The sequence below is a fragment of the Montipora capricornis genome, chromosome 6, assembly GCF_036669925.1.
Source record: "Montipora capricornis isolate CH-2021 chromosome 6, ASM3666992v2, whole genome shotgun sequence".
Lineage (NCBI taxonomy): Eukaryota > Metazoa > Cnidaria > Anthozoa > Scleractinia > Acroporidae > Montipora > Montipora capricornis.
Genome location: NC_090888.1, coordinates 52,349,266 through 52,369,162, shown reverse-complemented (window position 1 = coordinate 52,369,162; position 19,897 = coordinate 52,349,266). Strand labels below are relative to the sequence as shown.

The 19,897-nt window shown below is 42.0% G+C and overlaps 1 protein-coding gene across 1 annotated transcript; it reads right to left on the bottom strand.

Moving 5' to 3' along the window:
- Positions 1-12,559: 12,559 nt before the first annotated feature.
- On the bottom strand, positions 12,560-15,323 carry LOC138054107 (uncharacterized). The gene is made up of 2 exons (XM_068900606.1): positions 15,190-15,323; positions 12,560-13,094 (listed from the first exon to the last, which is right to left on the bottom strand). The coding sequence occupies exons 1-2, from the start codon at positions 15,321-15,323 to the stop codon at positions 12,560-12,562; spliced, it is 669 nt and encodes a 222-aa protein (XP_068756707.1).
- Positions 15,324-19,897: the final 4,574 nt, after the last annotated feature.

Genomic DNA, 19,897 nt, shown 5'->3' with positions numbered 1-19,897 from the left:
ACCCAAGCTATCATTACTTCCTTATGTTTCATGTCTTCTTATAGACTCTTGGTCTATCTATGTAAATACTAGCTATCTGTGAATGTATGTGTATACCTATTTATTTTATTTTAATTTTATTTTTATTCATTTATTTCTTTACCTGATTTACTATTAATGTAATGTGCTAAATTTGATTGTAAGTTACACAGCCCGCCTCGATTAGCTTTGCTACATGCGGGTTGTGTATTTTTTTCAACTTGTTTAATTTAAATATTGAAATAAAATGATGATGATGAACCGAAACTGAATTCTATCGCAAAAGCTTATTTTAATATGGACTTTAAATCGGAAAATAACAAGTTTCACGTTATGGGCATTTTATAGACTGTACACGGTAGGCCATGCCTCACAACCCCTGTTCTGGGAAGTTAAAGAACCGACACAAACGAAAAAATAGAACACTAAATTCTCGGAGGGGTGTTTTGCCCAATATAATTAAGCTGAGAATACCAATTGTGGAGGCGGAGACCTGCTGTTTTCTTTGTTTTTTTTACCTTTTACCTGTTATAAATTAATAAATAGTTCTTCTTTTCCTTACTGAGAATTGAACGACTTTTCACAGCTCTAACCGCTTAAATAGAATCAAATACGTAAGCTTAAAACTCAGTCGTGGGAATACGATAAAGGTTTTATTTTGCTCATTTAAAATCAGAAACTCTGACAGAATTTCTCTAGCAAAGTAATTTAATATCTTCTGCAGATTCATGATTCGGACAAAGCTAAGGACATTTGACCTGGCATCCTTTGACAATAGCAAAAAAATCACACCTGTTTTGTAAGTACTAATGCAAAGACATTTCCTGGTGACAAGCTTGAACTGTTAGAATTTAAGTTCATGCCTAATTTATCGACCGTTTCTGTGGGCTTTAGGTTGATTGTCTTTCACGGAACCTAAGTCGACCATCAAACGACAATTTTTTGGTAGCTTGATCTTTTGAACAAAATTCTCCAGAAGTAATGAAATGCCTCTCTAATGTAGCTTTTCCTAGACTGCAAATGCCGTACAAGTACAAGGAAAGGTTACATATATACAAACGTCGGCCGTGTAGCACTTATATTTTAAACAGAGTTAACTGAATAGAGCGCAATGTGAAGTGCTCGATTTATATCCCATATGAACCATGTGAGCGTTAGGCCTACTGATGGAAATGGGCCCACACAAGGACAGAGAAAAACTCTGACCAGGGTGGGAATTGAACCCACGACCATCGGGTTAGACCACCGCCGCTCTACCGACTGAGCTACAAGGTCAGACGGGAGCAGGTCGTGGGAACAAATGTACAAATGTCGTAGTTTGTAAAATTTCGAGGTGAAAAAGGACACAACTTGCCGTTGGCCCAATCGAACAGGGAACAAGGAGTAAGTAAAGCTATCTTTCTTCTTCAAAACCTCACTGTGTCTTTATACTTCGCGCTCGGGAAAGCGAATAAAAGGCGAATCTCTTCGACGATTTCAGCAAAACTGGCGTTCTTCCTTTGTAATTGGAGACCCCGGTAATGTCTCCGTGAATAGACCAATTCGGGTAACTCAATGTTGTACCCAATTCAAATCTCTCGGGGTTAAGATTCTTTGTGTGTTTACTTTGCATGACAATGAAGCATTCACATTTAAATGACATGGAAATACTTGGAACAAAACGTTTTATTCCCAAAAGATTTGAATTGGGTACAACATTGAGTTAGCCGAATTGGTCTATTTGAATATCCCGCGCAAGTGCCTTGAATTCATTATGCCCGGCCATTCTGCGCAATCCATAGAATGGTGAAAATCAAGCGGCTCCGTCTGCCATAGGCACTTCCTTACACTGCTGAGTCCTAAAACTTTATATGTGCAGTTCCTGTGGCATCTTGAATAGCAGAGCATGAAAATACTACTTTGAGGTTTTTTATAGATAAATTGTGATGGAAGTTATTTTTTCTTTTTGGGAAATAGACCACACAATCATTTAACTGTAAATACACTCTATTACGTCTATGCTACTACAGATGTCCACTAATATCGAGCACTGATCAAGAATTCTTGGTCACGCTCAAAATTTAGTTTTCAATGAGGTTTGGTCTGTTGGTAGGTATCATCGTCTCAACAAACAAGGTGTAGTTTGTTTTTCGAAATCCCAACGTAATTTCGAAGAAATTAAGAATATTTATTTCGGCTGTCGGCGGTCTCAAAGACACTAAATATTAGAACCAAAATTGGCTTGGCCCAAAACTTGTTTCGCATAAGAACAAACCCAATGTTATTTAAACTCTGTCAGCATAAATAAATCGAGGAGGCCTTAAGTAAATACTTTGCAGGAGAATTTCAGTTCTAACCGCGATTCGAAAAGAAATATTTCAATAATTAGAACGACTTTTTATTTCGGCTAGGCGGAATACAATTTTACCCTTAAAACGCGAGGAAGAATCTAGCCATGTGGCACAACCTCATTCTGTCTGTAGTTTCAGCTGTAGGCAAATGAGATGATATTCGAAAACATATATAAAATTCGGTTTGGGTAAATTTATCTACGCTTTGTACGGGCGACGTTAAGTTGGTGAAAATTTTCTAAAATACGGCATCTTGGAGTAAACACATTGCCCGCCGCGATGCTCTTTACCCTGAGATTTAATTACCACCGCATGGAAAACGTTCGTGTACTTTCAAAATAAAGCAGGAAAACGAAAAAGTCAACCTTTGCTTAGAGTCTTTGCAAAGTTTCTTGTGTGTTTAAAGGTATATTCAAGGAAGATAGATTGTAGCGACTGTGATAGAAAACCGTTCAGAGAGTAGTCTTCTTCGAATTGACTGAGTTCACGACTGGATAATCACGTAGAATTCGCTCGAAAATTCTTTTGCATTGTTGTCCGTAAAGAGCAAGGTATCCGCACAAGGCCATCAGTGAAAACTCTTTTAAAGGAACCATTTTTCCACGAGTAAATTATCAAAATTTGAGACGACGAATTCTGATCAGTTATGCAGGAAAGACAAAGTGCCGTGTCATATTTCATTGCGTGACACCAATTTTATACCGTGGGAGGGGTAGGATCGATAGGCTTATTTTCTCATCTCACGTGAGGATTGATCCTATTGCACGCACATGTATACAATTCTTTCATAAAAGACGATTTGAAAACTTTGCTTCCTGGTATTTTTAACAAAATAATATAGCATACTGTAACAACTGTGCACATCGTCACTGAGGAAAACCTTTTTAGAATTTTACTAAGCTCATAGTAACGATGAGCTATCTGAAACGTCTCAAAATTCGCATGTGCAAACTTTATATATTATTATGGCAGGGGCAATCTTTGCAGTAAGCCACAATCCTGTCAACATACGGTTCCTTTCTTCGCTTTGTTAGGTCAGCTACAGGAATGTCAAAGTGCCTGCAAATGTCCTGGAGAACAGGTGTAGCGAAATTTGAAATCTTCGCGTTCTTGATCAATTCACACAAGGTATAGAAGTCATACTATATGGGATGCGATATTGCTAATTGCTCAAGAATATCGCTTCGTAAACCACTGAAATCATCCTCATTCTCTGCTGCTTCTCTTTGATCTATCTCCACATCGCTGTCCTCCTCCTCGCGCTCGTGGTCTTTTAGAGTGCGCTTGGAAGCCAACCTTGAGAGGTAACTTGCAACCTGTTGGCTTGTCAGGAACTCGGAACTTGTAAACAACCGCTCTCCGTTAACATCCTTTGCTGTCATCATGGCCTTAGCCACGGACGCAGCATCAGCTTTCTGGCCGGTAACCTCTCCGATAGAGAACCTAGTAAACAAGTAGTTTTTCTGTTTATCTGAAAGCGCTTTGTTCTCCGACCTTGACTTGATTTCAGGGCCCAGCCCATCTGTAAGCTTGGTTGTGCTCCACTGCCGGGACGTGCTGCTGGTAGTAGTTCTGGGAAACTTCCTGACTGTCCCTGTAACCTCTCTGAATATCCATGCGCTGCTTTGTCTAATAGGGTCTCGTGTTCAAGCGCACGCTCATGTCTACTGCGTTGAAGGGCTGAGAAACGCTGATATGTTTTCATACATCCTTCTTCAGGGCATGAGTACAGAGAGTTCAATTCATCTGCTGTATCCTGACATTGCTGTGGTGAAAAACTCTTTTGGGGGCGAAGAGGCTTTTCTTTCGTTGGTATGAAGTGTTCACCAGACAGCTGATTAGATTCAGTGATGTCCTCACCGAGATCGGGGATGGTCATCTCATTTCGTATGCCCGTTTTGGATAACCGTACTACCTTTCCAGGCCCGATCCCGTACGCTCTCCACACTCGTAAGTGATCAGGGGCACCCAAGGAGAATATAGTTCAAAACCACTTAAATATAGCACTGTTAAACGTATTTTAGTATTTAAACGGTAGATATAGGCATATTTTTATCCCCTAAAAGTTTTTCATCTGTTCGGATTTCCTAGCTGAAAGTCTAGTGATCCGAAAATTATACGGATCAAAGTTACCCTCTCGAAAATTTCAGGAAGAAAAAAGGCTCCCAAAAAGTCTAGGTGACCTTTTTAGGGTAAAAATCCGTCAAACTTGGGCAATGATACCATTTTTTGGATGTTCGAAAATCCTAGGACAGGCAGGAAAACAAGAAATTTTACAACAAATGTTCCGAAAATTCTAGATCTCAAATCGTCTTCCGAACAGATATTTTCCGAAAATTTACGTTGGGTGCCCCTGAGTGATCTTTTCTGTGCTCGATGTTGGAAATAGCACTGACACCTTCCAGTTTCGCGCTTACTGGTCGAGGGAATGTTGGAGGGATTGCTAATGCTGCATGGACTCCAGGTATTCCGCCAGAAGACAACATTGCAGCTACCATTTCCCGCCCAGTCTCGATGTTATTGCCGGCATTTAAGTGGATTTCCATATGCGATTTGAGAGAGGCCGCCTTTCGATCGCAAGCGCCTTTACCACCTTGTGGATCTGAGAAATCCATGCGTCGAACAAACACACCAGCATCTTTGCCAATTAGGTTTGCTCCTGTGATAGACGCCCCACAGTGATAACATCCAGCGTTATCTTGACGGTAGTACACAGATTCCAGATGTGGGAGCTGTTTCTTCAGTTTTGATACCACATCCTTCATGATAGAAAGAACGGTGCAACTGTCTTGATTGCAGCTTTGAAATACGTGAACGAATGTCATTGTATGGAATTTTTGGTCGAGTTCAGCCCTATGGATCGCCACTGTTATGTGCCACGAGATTCCTCGCGCTTTCCAAACCAATCGGTTTGGCTTTCCCTGTACTTCCTCGGAAGAAACTTCATGGCCCAATCTTGAACTAGAAGTACTGACGTTTTACCTAGCATGTCAAGTGCATCGGTGCGTTCTTCATCCTGGTTAACGTTCCTCAGAAGGTGCGCTTTCCATGCATGTATAGTTTGTTTCGCTTGGTTAGTCACGAACGTCATTTCCTCGATAACGTCAGCATTGTTGGCCGGCATTTGGGAGATAGCCTCGTCGATGTTGTTTAGTACTGTCTTGAGATTATCGCAGCGATCGCAAATGTCAAGATGCTTGTGACTGCATTTCATCTGAAACTCAGGATCGTTGGGATCGCTAGGAGCGTAAGCCCTACAATGGTCAGGGATGCAGGATTCTTTGGAAATGTGTACCTGTTCAACAAACAATGATTTCAACGAAACAAATTAGAAGTGCCAGAAAACCACGAATCCTTATGTAAGCTAGATTTACTTTGTGTCCAAATTTAAGTGCCAAATATATGTGCAAATGGCTGCCTTATTATTTATTTTCTCAGACAGGTTACCTAACCTTTTCATAGCATCAGAAATAGCTCCGAGTAATCTTTAAAAGAGTGGTGATATTTTAATACTGGTATAATCAAGAAATGCGCATGCCTCATTTTGTACTCCAAAACAAATTTCGTCCCCAGAGCCCGCGTTTCGCTTATCTAGTCGAACGTGAAACAAGGACCTCTAAATTAAGCCGATTCCATTATGATACAATTTCGTTTCCGAGGCTACCGTCATTTTGTTCAGCAGTATCCGTCTTTTACGGAAGTCACAACAGTTCTTAGCATCCGTTTTTTATTAGCCTGGAACCGATGGACGTGTGGCCTTCACTGGCCTAAAACGCGTGCGGGCTCTGGGGACAAGAATGGTAATGACTGAATTTTGCTCTTCCTGTCTTACTGCGCATGTGAATGTCCATCTGCAGGAATCATCTTCAAAGCTACATAGCAACTGCTGAAACAGAGAAAGACTTTGGGACCGAGGTTGCTCCACTGACAACCACAAAATGCTAATTGTTGATTTGAGTAGGTCCGTTTGCTCTTTCACCCACGTCATGCCTTTTACATCCCCCAGCGTCTCCAAAGCCATAGTCAAGTCATCAAAAGCCTGGGCACCTGTTAATAGTTGATGATCACGACTACTTAGCATCATAACACAGAACAAATAACTAAATATTTTATTTGCCACTCCCCCGTGAGGAGTCCAGTTTTTCGGGTGCCGATAAGGAAGGGGTAAAGAAATTTTTAACACAGAACATAACATTACTAAGAACTCCAAGAGGAAGGGGGTCGATCTGTTGGCTATTTATAAGTGTGACAGGAGTTAGCTGAAATCGGGTTTACCGTTAAACAATCTCCAAATACGTCATGAGAGGGACTACATAAGGTCTACATAACAACTAGGCCACGCCTCCTGGATGGAAGCATATTCCCCATGCATAAAGAAGGGAAATGACAAGAAAAGGAGGCAAAAACGTATGTACTGACCTGTTGCACTGATGTAATCTAGTCCTTGCAGGGACTTGCGGACAGAACTCACAGATACGATTCTCAGCAATGTACTGCGACTTAATGGCGTAAGACCACATTCTTCAGCATATGTTTGGTACTGTGTTGCTATGGATTCTGGTATCATGAGGCGGACGACATTCGGCACTGTTATAACTTCTTTTGACGAAAGCCTTATGCTTTTTTCACCGAATGGCAGGTCCTGAATAATTAGTGGACTTGTAATAAAATCCAGAAAGTGGTCAAGTTTTGCCTGTGGTACTGCCATTCTTGTTCGTCGCTGAGAGACGTCTGGACCTCCTCTGCCGTGGGAAAGGATGTGCTTTCTAGCAACCGTAAAACGATATCTTGATAAGTTGGGAATCCATTTCAACAGGGTGCGGTAAGAGACTTTGTCTGCCATTATGGACAAGATTTGCCGTTTTGTGCCCCATCTATATTAGCGTTTGCGTAGCACTCCGTCAATGCCTCCATCAACACATTGTCGACATCATCCTCCTCCTCACTTGAGTTTTGAGGCTCCAAAGGCTTTGAAACAATGGCCTTCCACAAATGTTGCTGCTGATTAGGGGCAATTTCATCGAGGGCGGCAGTAATGGCCCGTCGTGCTTTGCGCACATGGCGACGCCTGGTTCGTTCACTCGCATCCTCCCACTGACTGGTAATAACATTTCTCACTGCACTTATATATCTACTTCACAAGAATGCATTTAGCTTGTCGAGAGGTTTATCTGGAGCACTTTCTGTTGGAGTTCTGAATGTGGAGTCAGCAGTATAGAACCTTGCCGGGGTGCTCTCAGCGATAGGACACCTGAAAGTAGTGGTGCTTGTCTCGTTCTATGACCAAATAAAGGTACTTAGTTACCTACTGCGCTCTTCATACCCTGCGTTGGATTGTACGCTCTTATCTAGCTGCGCAGTGTCTTGTCTCTCCAATTGCCAAATTCAATCTGAAACGACTTATGCCACTTGGGCAGATCTCTTGTCTAGATATAAAATGCGGTTAATGGATAAGATATGGACGAGTTGACCCATAACGGAATTATTAACGGCATTCCCACAAGAGGACAGTAAATGCGTTCAGATGGATAACTAATATATTTCTGTTGGCTGAACTGTTGTTGCCACTGATTACTGATGATCACTGTTGTGACCTGCTTACCAGACTCAAGTTTTCTATCTGTGAAAGCGAGAACTCACTCTCCTACACACTTTCTTGTGGCGCCAACTCCCTCTTAGGTTTCATAGTACGAAGCATTTTTCTGCATTTTGGGCACACCCCTGGAAAACAAGGAAGGGTAATAAATTTGATAATGGATGGCATCTCTCAGTTTTTAATTTAATTCAATAAACCTACTTGACAGGTACACCCCATAATTGAGAATGAAAAATAAATGCTCGCTTCCAGAAATAACGCAACTATAGAACTCAACTTAGTATTAATATTAAAGCAGTAGGTTTCAATCTCACTTGATCCCACACGAAGGAAAATACCACTTTCCTTCAGCATGAGCTGCGAGTCGGCTTTACTGAGTCCTCTCTCCGCTCTAGGCTTCTTGAGGACGTCATCACTATGTCTCGATAATATTACGGGTATTCTGCATCTCTCATTGGCTGAACGTCTCCACCCGATACCTAGCGCTCCACGATGTGCAGGACATCACCAATTGAGTTATGTTTTCTGGAGTAGAAAAAATGGACGCCCTTGACAAGATTAGGTCCACTTCATTCTCGACGTCACTCAGCGCGAACGCTAATTTATGAGCGCTGATATCCCTATTGCAACTAAGCAAAGGAACACAAGCTACCGATCTACTTCTGTCTTTTGCGTCTGACCCACAGCGCCCCACTGTAATTTTAAGAAATGAGCAATTACTGTTCATAGTTCCAGAGCACAGTTCTTTACAACTTCACAGCGCGGCAACTTTAATACTGCCAAAAAGACTTTCTCACGCTAATATTAAAAAAGCTAACAAATTTCAAGTCGCGAGCGTGCGTTACATGAAACCGCAAGCGTGCAGCAATTTGCAGACTTTAGAACTTTTATTCCAAGGTAAAAAAAAATACCGCTCGAGAAACTAAAAAAAACCGTCAAAAAACCGAGGAAACGTTTATCGACCTGAGTAGATTACAGGAAATGTTTAATGTATCGATATCGAGAAATTCTTTCCAAGGAAGTAATAATTGTTCGCATATCGCTGTGTCACGCAATGAAGTAATTTCCGGAATATCATTTGTTACATTCATAACACTAACAAACAAGCCAAAATGAACATAGAAAATGACGATGCAGACTTACGAAAACTTTTTAAAACCTGTTTTTTTTTTTTTTTTTTTCTCTTTGGATTACTGGGAAGAAGATGTTTAACTGTCGGCTTTGTATAAAGAGTCCGACTTGGCGGGAATTGCATTCCGCATAACCGTGAATACAGGTCAACGAGGATACCTAAATTTCGAGCCAGGATTTGAGCTAGGATCCGAGCCAGGATCCGAGCCAGGATCCGAGCTAGGATCCGAGCCAGGATCAGAGCTAGGATCCAAGCCAGGATTCGAGCTAGGATCCTAGCCAGGATTCCAGCCATGTCACATAACCAGGTTTCCTTGTTTGTGGTTCCGCTTCTGTAAGGTAAGGTAAATTTATTTTGCCAGGGTGGCCCATTCAGCAACGAGGCTGGTATTGAGACGGGCCCTGGACTAAAAATATAATACAAGTCACAAGGCATATGGAGTAACGCGTAGGAAGCGAACTCTTGATTTTTTTTGATAGCACCCAAGTTTATGTATTTATTCAAGTCGACACTTGCCTTTATGCCCGTTGTTCGTCCCAAGATCGGGATAGAGGTATGTTCATTTATGTTCTGAACCTCTACACACTCTTTGTTTATGCTTATCGGTTTTAGTACAAAGTAGAATATTGGGCAAGATACTTCGAGTAAGTAAAATGCTAGTTCCTGATAGAATATTTTCGTTAACTTCCTGTAGGGGTAGCTGGGGACGTATATGAACTCCATTGCAGGGTAGGTGAGGTAAGTGGCCCCTTTGAAAATACTAAGAAATTGCTTCCTGCTCACTCCCCATCGATTTCTTTGGTCCTTCGCATATTCTAGGGCGTAGGGGAGAGGATTTTTTAATAGCAACATCGAAAATAAAGATGGCGTCTTGTATCGTGGTTTTCTTCTCTGCACTTAGAACCAAAACAAACCTTTAAAGAGATCAAAATGGTAGGGAATAAGCATCAAGAAGACTCGAGCCATGGTTAAGAGGGTGACAATGACTTAAAAGAGATGATATCGTGCTTCGGGCTGCAAGAGGTCTGCCTGAGTACAAAAAAAACCAAAGCAGCGCTACGGAACACTGTTTAAAATGGACTTTCTCCTGCTGGCTCCTTTACGGTATGGGAATATTGCTAGTTCAACCAAATGTATTGCTTATTTAAAATTAGCATTCTCTTCTAAAGGGATTGTTTTGTTGTTGTTATTTATAAAAACGGTCCAGCTGACTTTCACGTTCTCAACAGATGGACAACTAATTATTAATTTGGATAGTACAGATGCACTTTTGGGGAATGCTTATATCCAAGTCACTATTTTTCATGAACAAGAACTCTATGTCATTCACCTAATTATTATTATGCAGCATTATAATCCTGGCTCGGATCCTGGCTCGGATCCTAGCTGGGATCCTAGCTGGGATCCTGGCTCGAATCCTGGCTCGGATCCTGGCTCGGATCCTGGCTCGGATCCTAGCTCGGATCCTGGCTCGGATCCTGGCTCGGATCCTGGGTTTATACTTAGTTTATCTCAGGTCAACGGATTTCTACCAAAGTTGACACACACTATTTTTTTGGAATCAGTATTCCTACAAACGCACAAGATGTTTTGCAAAGACACTAAAGAAAGGTATACGGTCGTTTGTTATTACGTGAATTTAGTTCATGCGGTGGGAAAATGTCTGGACCAAAACAGATGTTTACTAAAGCCGCGGTAAATAGAAGATTTTCTCAAACTTTACGTCGGTCGTACGAAGCGTAGATAGAATTACCCAGGACAAATTTGACACATGTCTTAGAATAACATGTTGTCTCTTTACGGGTGGGATTACAGACAGAGCGAGCTTGTGCCACATGGTTAAAGTCCTCCTCATAGTGTTCCCAGAGTAAAATCACATTTTGCGAGGCCAAAAGTACAAAATGCATCTTTAATTTTGACTACTTCCCTCCCAGATCATTTTCAGGCCTCAGTTTGCTGTAAAATAGGTTTAAAAGGTCTCTTTAATCAATACATTACAAGAGAGTTTCAATACCTTTATTCCCTGTTCGCATGCGGTACAAATTTAGGGAGCTACCAATTTGGCTTCGATTTTGTGCGTAATCGAGGCCGCTAACAGCCTGAATAGATTTTCGACTTTTTTTTTCAAAATTCAGGCGGTAATTCAAAAAACAAACGATATCACATTTGTTTAGACAGTGATACCCATCAACAAACCAAATCTTAGCAAAAAATAAATTTTGGCTGTGATCGCCGGTTGCTCGATATTTCCAGACATTCGCTTTTAAGGTGCAATGTACCCCTGGGAAGGATGGGAAATTAGCCCTAGGCTTCTCCTAGGCAGGATTTGAACCTACCACCGCCCTAACACCGGCCGGATGCTCTACCCATTGAGCTACTATTGGGTTTACTCTGTAGCTTATCTAGGTTCTGAATGGAGAATGAATCTCGCTGGTCAACGGGACATACCATTACACCTTAAACGGGTTATGTCACAGCAGTGCAGTTCAGTTTGTGTACTTTTAACAATTACTCACTCCTACTCGCTACGCAACTTGTTAACCCCGAAATTACTTTAAAACAACACAAATTAAAGCAATTCGTGACAAAAAAAATGTATGTCGTGCGCTCATGATTTCAGTTACAAACAACAGAGATAAACTTTGAAAAACTGCCAGGCTCAACAGTTTTCAAAACCTCAATTGCAATCCATTTTAAACTACTTTAATCTTGCCCATCCCTGACTCCTTTTGTTTTTGCTGTTCAAGCTATTCAAACATTTCTTCAACGTTTAAAGTAGTTTTTTTCATTTATGTTACACATGATTTGGTTGCCAGTTCCCAATAGCTGAATCTGGATTTGTTCGTAACACAGCCCCTTTAAATATCCATAGTCGTATTTGAAAACTTGTAGCCGGTATACTTTCTAGAGCCAGCGGGACACATTGTCCATTCAGGACCTAGAGAAACTACCTAACTCCAGTGGAGTTCTAATATCTCAATGGGTAGAGCATCCAAGCGGTGTTACGGAGATCGTTGGTGCGAATCAGGCAGAAGACTCTGATTTTTTATTTGTCCTTTTTCCCTTTGCCAAGCAACTAGTTTTCCATCTAATAAATTTATCTTGAGCCTTTTATAAACGGGATTGAAAAAAGGCGCTCGAGAAATAGCTCATGCATACCGAGTCTCATGACATGTGCGACACAGGACCTTTACACCTGACTTTAAATACACAAAAGACCTAAATAAAACAAAAAAGGTAGAATGCAAACAGAACTTATTGATAGTTGTCTTAATTTCGCCCATGTGCTCAAATGACATTCGTATTGCACTGGTTCGTTATATCACACCACAGGACTGTATTATAAACTCAAAGCTAGTAAGATGATTATCACTTGACGCTCAAAACTCAACTCGCTCAAAAAAAGTAAAAAAACACAACGGGTTCTTAGTGGAGACACTATGTCGAGACGATTACAGAAATAAATCTAAACTTCCGCCTCTTCTAATAAACAAAGGTTGTTATTGGTCTTTTGAATTCTCCATTTCGAGTTGGGACGGTAACCGCACAGACTCTTCCATCTTGTCCAGGATGAGTAGACACGACCCTGCCCAACGGCCAAATGCCACGTTGCTGATTCGGTTTAGATACAAGTACAACTTCTCCCACTTTCAAATTCTGTGTGTTCTCTTTCCACCTCTTCCTCTCTGTCAGGCTAGTAAGATACTCTTTGGTGAAACGTCTCCAGAAGAAATTTGCTCGGGCTTGGGAATGCAGCCACAGCTTTGTGGAGTTAACCTCTCTATCAGTAACAACGGCATCTTCATAACTCGGGTTTTTCACGCAGAAGCAATAAGTGATTTGGAAGGTGAGTGCTTCAATATCTCCTGCGACAGAAGATACATGGGTGATTGGTCGACTGTTGAGAATTCCATCTGTCTCAACCAGAGAGGTCCTCAGTGCTTCTTTATGGACGACTCTATCTTTCGGCACCGCTTTCAGCGTTTTCTTCGTGTACTGTACGACTCTTTCCCACGCACTACCAAAGTGTGGAGCACTCGGTGGCTGAAAGTTCTAATCAATCTCTTTTGGTGCACAAAAGTTCTGTATTCTCTGCTCATCCAGTTGCCTGAGACATTTTCGCAACTCGTTGTTGGCTCCAACAAAGTTTGTACCATTATCACTGAACATTTTTTGAGGTCGTCCAGAGGGCGTCGTGCTATGAATCTTTTCAATGCCATAATGAAATGATCTGTTGAAAGATCATCCGCTAACTCAAGATGGCAAGCTCTTGTACTCATGCAAACAAACAGCCATAAACTTTGACCTCGCTACGCTTCTCATTAACTAAAAAGTCAACTCCAGGAGGGTTGTCTAATACACACGAACTGAGTCGGGTCGACTTTTTGGTGAAGACGACCCGTCAAACGGAAGTCGGGTCGTGGTGTTGGCGGAAGTAAAGTAACAGTAAGTTGCTATTTGAAAGAAGGTTCGAGGAACATTCTGAAAATGGTGACGGTTCGTGACGACCTGTCTAGTCCAAGACGAGCCGTCATGTGAAAAGTCAACCCGTCTGTTGGAAATGTCAGGTGGTGAAGGTCAAGTTGTGAAGATACTGGAGGCGGTGAGGCCGGCTGAAAATGTTGACGGGTCGTGACGACCCGTCTAGTTCGTGACGAGCCGTCACGTGAAAAGTCGACCCGACTTTTGGAAATGTCAGGTCGCTTTTTAGAGCGGTAAGCTTCTCAATTGACATGGGATATTGCGTAGTGTAATTGTTACGAAATGTCCAATGTCAGTTTGAGGGATGGAAATTAGTGTAGACCTGTTCGTTATAACCTCTCGTACTTGTGTTGTTTGCCCCCTCACAAGTGTGTTGCTAATTTGCATGATAATAGCAAATCCAACATGGCGGCCATCGTGAATGAGGTCTATTGCGTTCATAACTGCGAGGATCATAGCTTCACCTGATTTCATATCCGCAGTTCATATATGATCCATTTCATATATCATTTCATCAGTAACATTTACATTTACATGTATTGGGTCGGTAAGAACCGTTCGGTTATCACACCAACCATAAAAACCAATATCAATATATAAGATGATGATTTAAAAATTTAAAAAAAGAAAACTATATTAAACTAAATATAACTATTATTTAAGAAAAGCTGTTAACCTATATTTGAAGGTTTCTAAGGAGGATGATGAAACAATAGCCTCAGGGAGGCAGTTCCAGTCCGTTATAGTTTTTGGAAAAAACGAAAATTTAAAAACGTCTTTATTTGCATATGGCACGCGAAATTTAAATTGATGGGTTCCCCTCGTGCGACTCTCAGGATGTTGAATCAAATATTTTCGGGTATCGATATCAATAAGACCATGAGTTAGTTTATACATAAGCGTTAATCTAGCCTGCCTTCTTCTCGTTTCCAGCGTGGCCCACCCTAAGTCTTTAATCATGTCCGTAACACTAGCATATCTATCATAATTCTGTGAGCAAAACCGTGATGCTTTACGTTGAACCATTTCCAGAGCACTGATATCTTTCTTTAAAAACGGGTCCCAAGCCGCACTTGCATATTCCAGCTTCGGTCGTACTAGGGATGTATGTGCAATTTCTTTTACTTTCTTTGGGCAATTCCAAAGGTTGCGTTGTATTGTACCCAGTGATTTGCTTGCTTTAGCTGCTGTTATAGAAACATGGGCTGACCACTTGAGATTGTTACTGATGGTGACCCCAAGGTATGGGAAGGTATCAACCTGTTCCAGCTCTACACCACAGAAGACATATTTTCTCTAGGGTGGGTTTTCTTATGTGAGATGGTAACAATTTTACATTTGGAAGGATTGAACTCCATTTGCCAGTGATACTGCCAGGATTCTAACCTACGTAGGTCAGCTTGAAGAAGGTCACAGTCCGCATCGCTAGCGACAATGCCATAAAGTAAAGCATCGTTCGCAAAGAGCCTAACTGATGATTGCACGGTATCTGGTAAGTCGTTTATGTACAATAAAAAAGCAAAGGACCAAGGATTGTACCCTGGGGTACGCCAGAATTTACCGGACATTTAATTGATTTCTGGGCTTCACAAACAACTGATTTAAAACGTTTTTTACTAAACGACTCTAACCAGTTTAGGAGCGAGCCTTGGATTCCATAGTACTGCAGCTTCCTTAGGAGTCGCCTATGAGGGACCTTATCGAAAGCTTTGGCGAAGTCCAAAACGGCCGCATGGATAGATGAGCTCTGGATAGTCTTTGCCATGTCGTGTAAGGTAAGAATTAGCTGCATCTCTGTGGATCTCTTTGCCCTAAAACCATGCTGACAGTCAGTTAAGATGTTATGGTGGTTTAGATGTTTCATAATAAAGCTGTGGACGATATGCTCGAGGATCTTCGATACAACACAAGTAAGGGAAATAGGTCTATAATTCCCTTTTTAAAAACTGCACACACATTTGCCTCCTTCCACCTGCGGGGTACAGTGCCACTGTTTATCGAGTCTTGAAAGACGTCAGTCAGTATTGGAGCATTGTCTGTAGCAATCGTTTTAAGAAACCAGGGTGGAATCTGGTCTGGACCACCGGCCTTGTTTGGATTTAACGAAGACAGCTGTTTTAAGACTCCTTGCTCTGAAATAATTAAAGACCCCAACCCAGGAGTAGGATCAGAGCCCGTTTCTGGAATGTTTTCAAGGTCCTCCTTAGTAAACACACTTGAAAATTGGCTGTTTAAAATTTCTGATTTAAGACGACCATCACTTATGACTTTGCCATCGACTTCAAAATCTGCTATCCCTGGATTTTCTTGTTTAAGCCGCTTTACGTAGGACCAAAAACGTTTTGGGTTGACCTTGATTGCCTCACTGAGGTGGCCACTTATATACTCCTCTCTTGCCAACTTAAGATTCTTGTGCATGTGTTTCCTGGCGGCAAAAAACTTATTCCAATGATGTTCAGATCCTGTTTTCGTTGCCTTGTTATATAGTCTTTGTTTCGCCCTGGATTGTCGTCGAAGCGAGCGATTGAACCAAGGTAAATTGTATCTTGAACTTGTCATCTTATACGGGATACAAGAGTCCATAATGTTGCGAACACTGTTTTCAAAATCATTCCACTTGGCTTCCACCGAGTTGTTATCATACTGAGTATTGAGCTTTTCAGCAAGTGTTTTTAATTTCAATTTAATACGCTCGTTGTCAAGCCGCTTTCTGATGTAGATTTTCCGCTTGACATGCCGTTTTTTGTAGCAGGATAGCTTCAGGGTAAACAACACTATGTCATGATCGCTAATTCCTCGGTTCTACACTTACATTACAAATGATGTCTGGGCTATTTGATAAGACAAGCTCTAAGGGGTTACTTTAGTTGCCTTGTCGCCTAGTTGGTTCGTTTACGAACTGCATTAAATTATATTCTTGAGTCAGCTCAATCAATTTCCTGGAAGAAGAAGAAGGATTTGTTGGAACCTCGAGATTATTCCATGAGATATTTGGAGCATTAAAATCGCCCACGACAATCACATCATGTTTGTGGAGTTTATCACCTAGTTTGAGCAGAGAGGCGTCCAGTTCATCCAGACTTTTAACATCGTGGGAATGTGGTCGATAAAAGGATGCAAGAAAGAGTGATTTAGACCGCCTTCCAGCCGTTTGGCATTGGCTCCAGATGATTTCGCAATCTGTGTCCAGATCAACACGATGCGTAGCTATGATATCACCTTTTATTGCTTGGAAAACACCACCACCGGTTTGACCTCCGGCTCTGTCCTTTCTGTAACCTTCCGGGAAGATCTCCGAGCTTGTAATTTCTGGGTTTAACCAGGACTCATTGCCAAGAATTACATCGGGTTTGTGTACATCAATTACAGCTGCGATGTCTGCAATCTTGTTCCTTAAGCTCCGGCAATTTATGACCAGACATGTCAATTTCCTTGGTTTAGAGTTTGGTTTAAAATGGCGCGACGCCTTTGTCGACGTTTGTTTACAATTTGCTTGTAGTGGAGGAACTTCGGCGTCGCAACTATTTAGTTGGTCAAAACTATTTGACGAGCACAAGGAATGCAAAGAATTATCGAAAAAAGAGTCTGAGAAATTAGGCAATCCGCAGAGAGGGCAAATCCAGGGGCAGGACGAGTTTGCTAGGATCTCGTACATCTCGTGCGATAAATCGCAACAATCAGACCTCACGTGAAACATTGCTCGCACTCGTCGCACTGAATCCCCATTTGGTTTGACTTAACAGGCTTCGAACATATACCACAAGGAAATTTCCACTGACCAGGGTTTACTTCAATATCTCCTCCCAGTAATAGCAATAAGTGGAAAAACACTGAAGAACCACGTTGATAATTTATTATCAATAGACTTATTCCTCCTCGCCCGTACGAAGCATTGCCAAACGGCTCCAACACGATGAAAATCATCATTTGTCGCCGGAGTCTTGCCATTAAAATAGCTAGATATTCTTTGTGGCCTTAGTAGCTTTTCTTCGTTAAAATCCAACCATTTAGTCATCAAAAGTACACCCGAAGTTGCGAATAAAGCAGGAGCGAAAAAACGCGTGGCAGCCATTATGCAAATTTCTGAAGAGCATGTTGTCAGGGTATCAAGGACACATATTCGCAACATTTGTGAATGCTGTTTATAATTTTCTACGCGTATATCGATATTTTAGTCGCTACTCTTTGAGAACGAAGCATACAACATTTTTGAGCAGCACAGCCTCCTTTGTTCATCGAAGTTTTTCTTTCTCTCACCACCTGACACTTCCAAAAGTCGGGTCGTCACGACCTGATCGGATCGTTACGATCCATCGAGATATTTAAAGCTGCCCCAGGCAGTTTGGCTTCCGGCAGTAAATCTTACTTCCTTTTTAAACTTCACGACCCGATCGATATCCGGTGGGTGGGGCCGTCAACAGCAATTGACGACCCGACTCAGTTCATGTATATTGGACATGTGTGAACTCCAGTGTTCCAGAATACCATCCCTACTTCAAGTCTACATTCAGGTAGGTTTCCCATTTTCTGCTCAAGGGGCTTCACTGACTGGCGGTAACAATAATTGCACTTAAACATTACGAACAGCCTGTCGACCATGAATGATCCAATACTCTTGTCTAATTTGATTCAACAGGTACTCTCTCGGTGGATGGTAACAAGAACGATGCATTTCATCAATGATTAGCTGTGCAAGCTCATGACGTGAGTCAATGATCTTGGGTTGTTGTGCACGGTATGGTATGTCCTGGGCTTCCACTTACAACCTTCCACTTACAACCAAATATCCATCTTCCAATCTCGGGTCAAGGGCCTTGATTCTGTTCCGTTTATGGATCTCTCGACCCTTCTCTAAGAGCTCGACCTCCTCGCCAAACGATTCAGCTTGTGTGCCCTCTTCACCAGGTAATTCTGATGAGCAGATCTCAGCTCCGGTACTGTAAGTGGTCCAGTCAGACGCTCTTCCTTCGTTGTTCGCGTGTTGTTTAAAAACCTTTTCACGTATGCAACAACTCTTCTCATTCTCGCCAGTGATGAATATCTCTTTCAGCCCAACAAGACTTCACACTCGTGCAATACTCCAACCCATCTTGCTTTTCTTTCACCCTCTTCAAATTCTCTTTGAGGTACCTCAATCTTACTCTCTGGCCGAACATTAACTGACATATATAGAAACTCAGGTCCACGATAGTAGTGGTGACTCATGTTGAGCTGAGCTGGGCGTAATCCTCGGGTGATGTCATCAGCAGGGTTGTACTCTGTCGGAACATATTTCCAGTAAACCGTGCCCGCCCTTAGTGTGGACTCCAGCTCACTCATAATTTTGTGAATCTCAGACACCCGGTTGCCCACGAACGTTTTGTAATTGGAACTGGTCTGGCCTATCCAATGTAGAACTGTAGTAGAATCACTCAAAAAGGTTATCTTCGCTATCTACATCGTCAACTCCGTTGCTAGAGTCTCAGCTAGACGTGCTGCTAAGAGCGCTCCCATGAGCTCGAGCCTGCAGATCGACTGAATCTTCAGGGATGCAACTCGTCCTTTCCCACCTACCAGTCTACATTCCACGGTGGTATCCTCAAATTCTCGCCTCAAATAAGCGCATGCACCATAGGCATCCTTACTAGAATCACAAAACACGCGTAAGGAGTTTCATCTCACACCTTTATTTTGACCAAGGAAGGCTCTGGGAATCTTGATCTCATCAAGTGCTGCTGCTTCACTGTGCCACTCGCGCCATTCTCGAAGATCAGCTTCCCTCAAGTCGTCATCCCAGCTATACTTCATGTGATTTAAATTCTGCAAGATGATCTTACTTCTAATTGTAAAAGGGAGCACGAACACTAGAGGATTCCAAACTGAGAACGCTTGGCCAAGTATTTTCCTCCTCATAGTGCCAGCATCTCCACCCAATAAACTCCAACATATCTTCCTCACGATCCCATATGATACCTAAAGCTCTGTCTGTCGGCAGCTTATTCTCACTCAACTCAAGGAATCGTGGAGATCTGTCCTGCTCTAGGATAGTTTGCAAAACTTCTGCGTCATTTGTCATCCACTTGTGAAGGCGGAACCCCCCCACGACGCAGCAACTCAGTCATTTGCTTGCGCATCTCAATCGCTTTTTCTCGCGAGTTAGTAGATGGCAGGCCATCATTCATGTAGACATGATTGAAAATACATTACATATTTAATTGACCGCTCCCCATAGGGGCTTTTCAGGAACAATGAGACAATCAATGGAACAACAGAACACAACAACAACAACTGTTAAGAATCCCAACTGGCCGGAGGCAAACCAGTTGGCTATTTACAAGTGCGGCGGGGAAGTTGAACCAG

Excerpts from the sequence above, each read along its gene's own strand:
- LOC138054107 (XM_068900606.1), bottom strand. The coding sequence starts at position 15,323 with ATGGCAAAGACTATCCAGAGCTCATCTATCCATGCGGCCGTTTTGGAC. Across the intron at positions 13,095-15,189 it reads CAAGGCTCGCTCCTAAACTG|TGCGTGGGAAAGAGTCGTAC; the intron begins GTTAGAGTCGTT and ends ACACTTTGGTAG.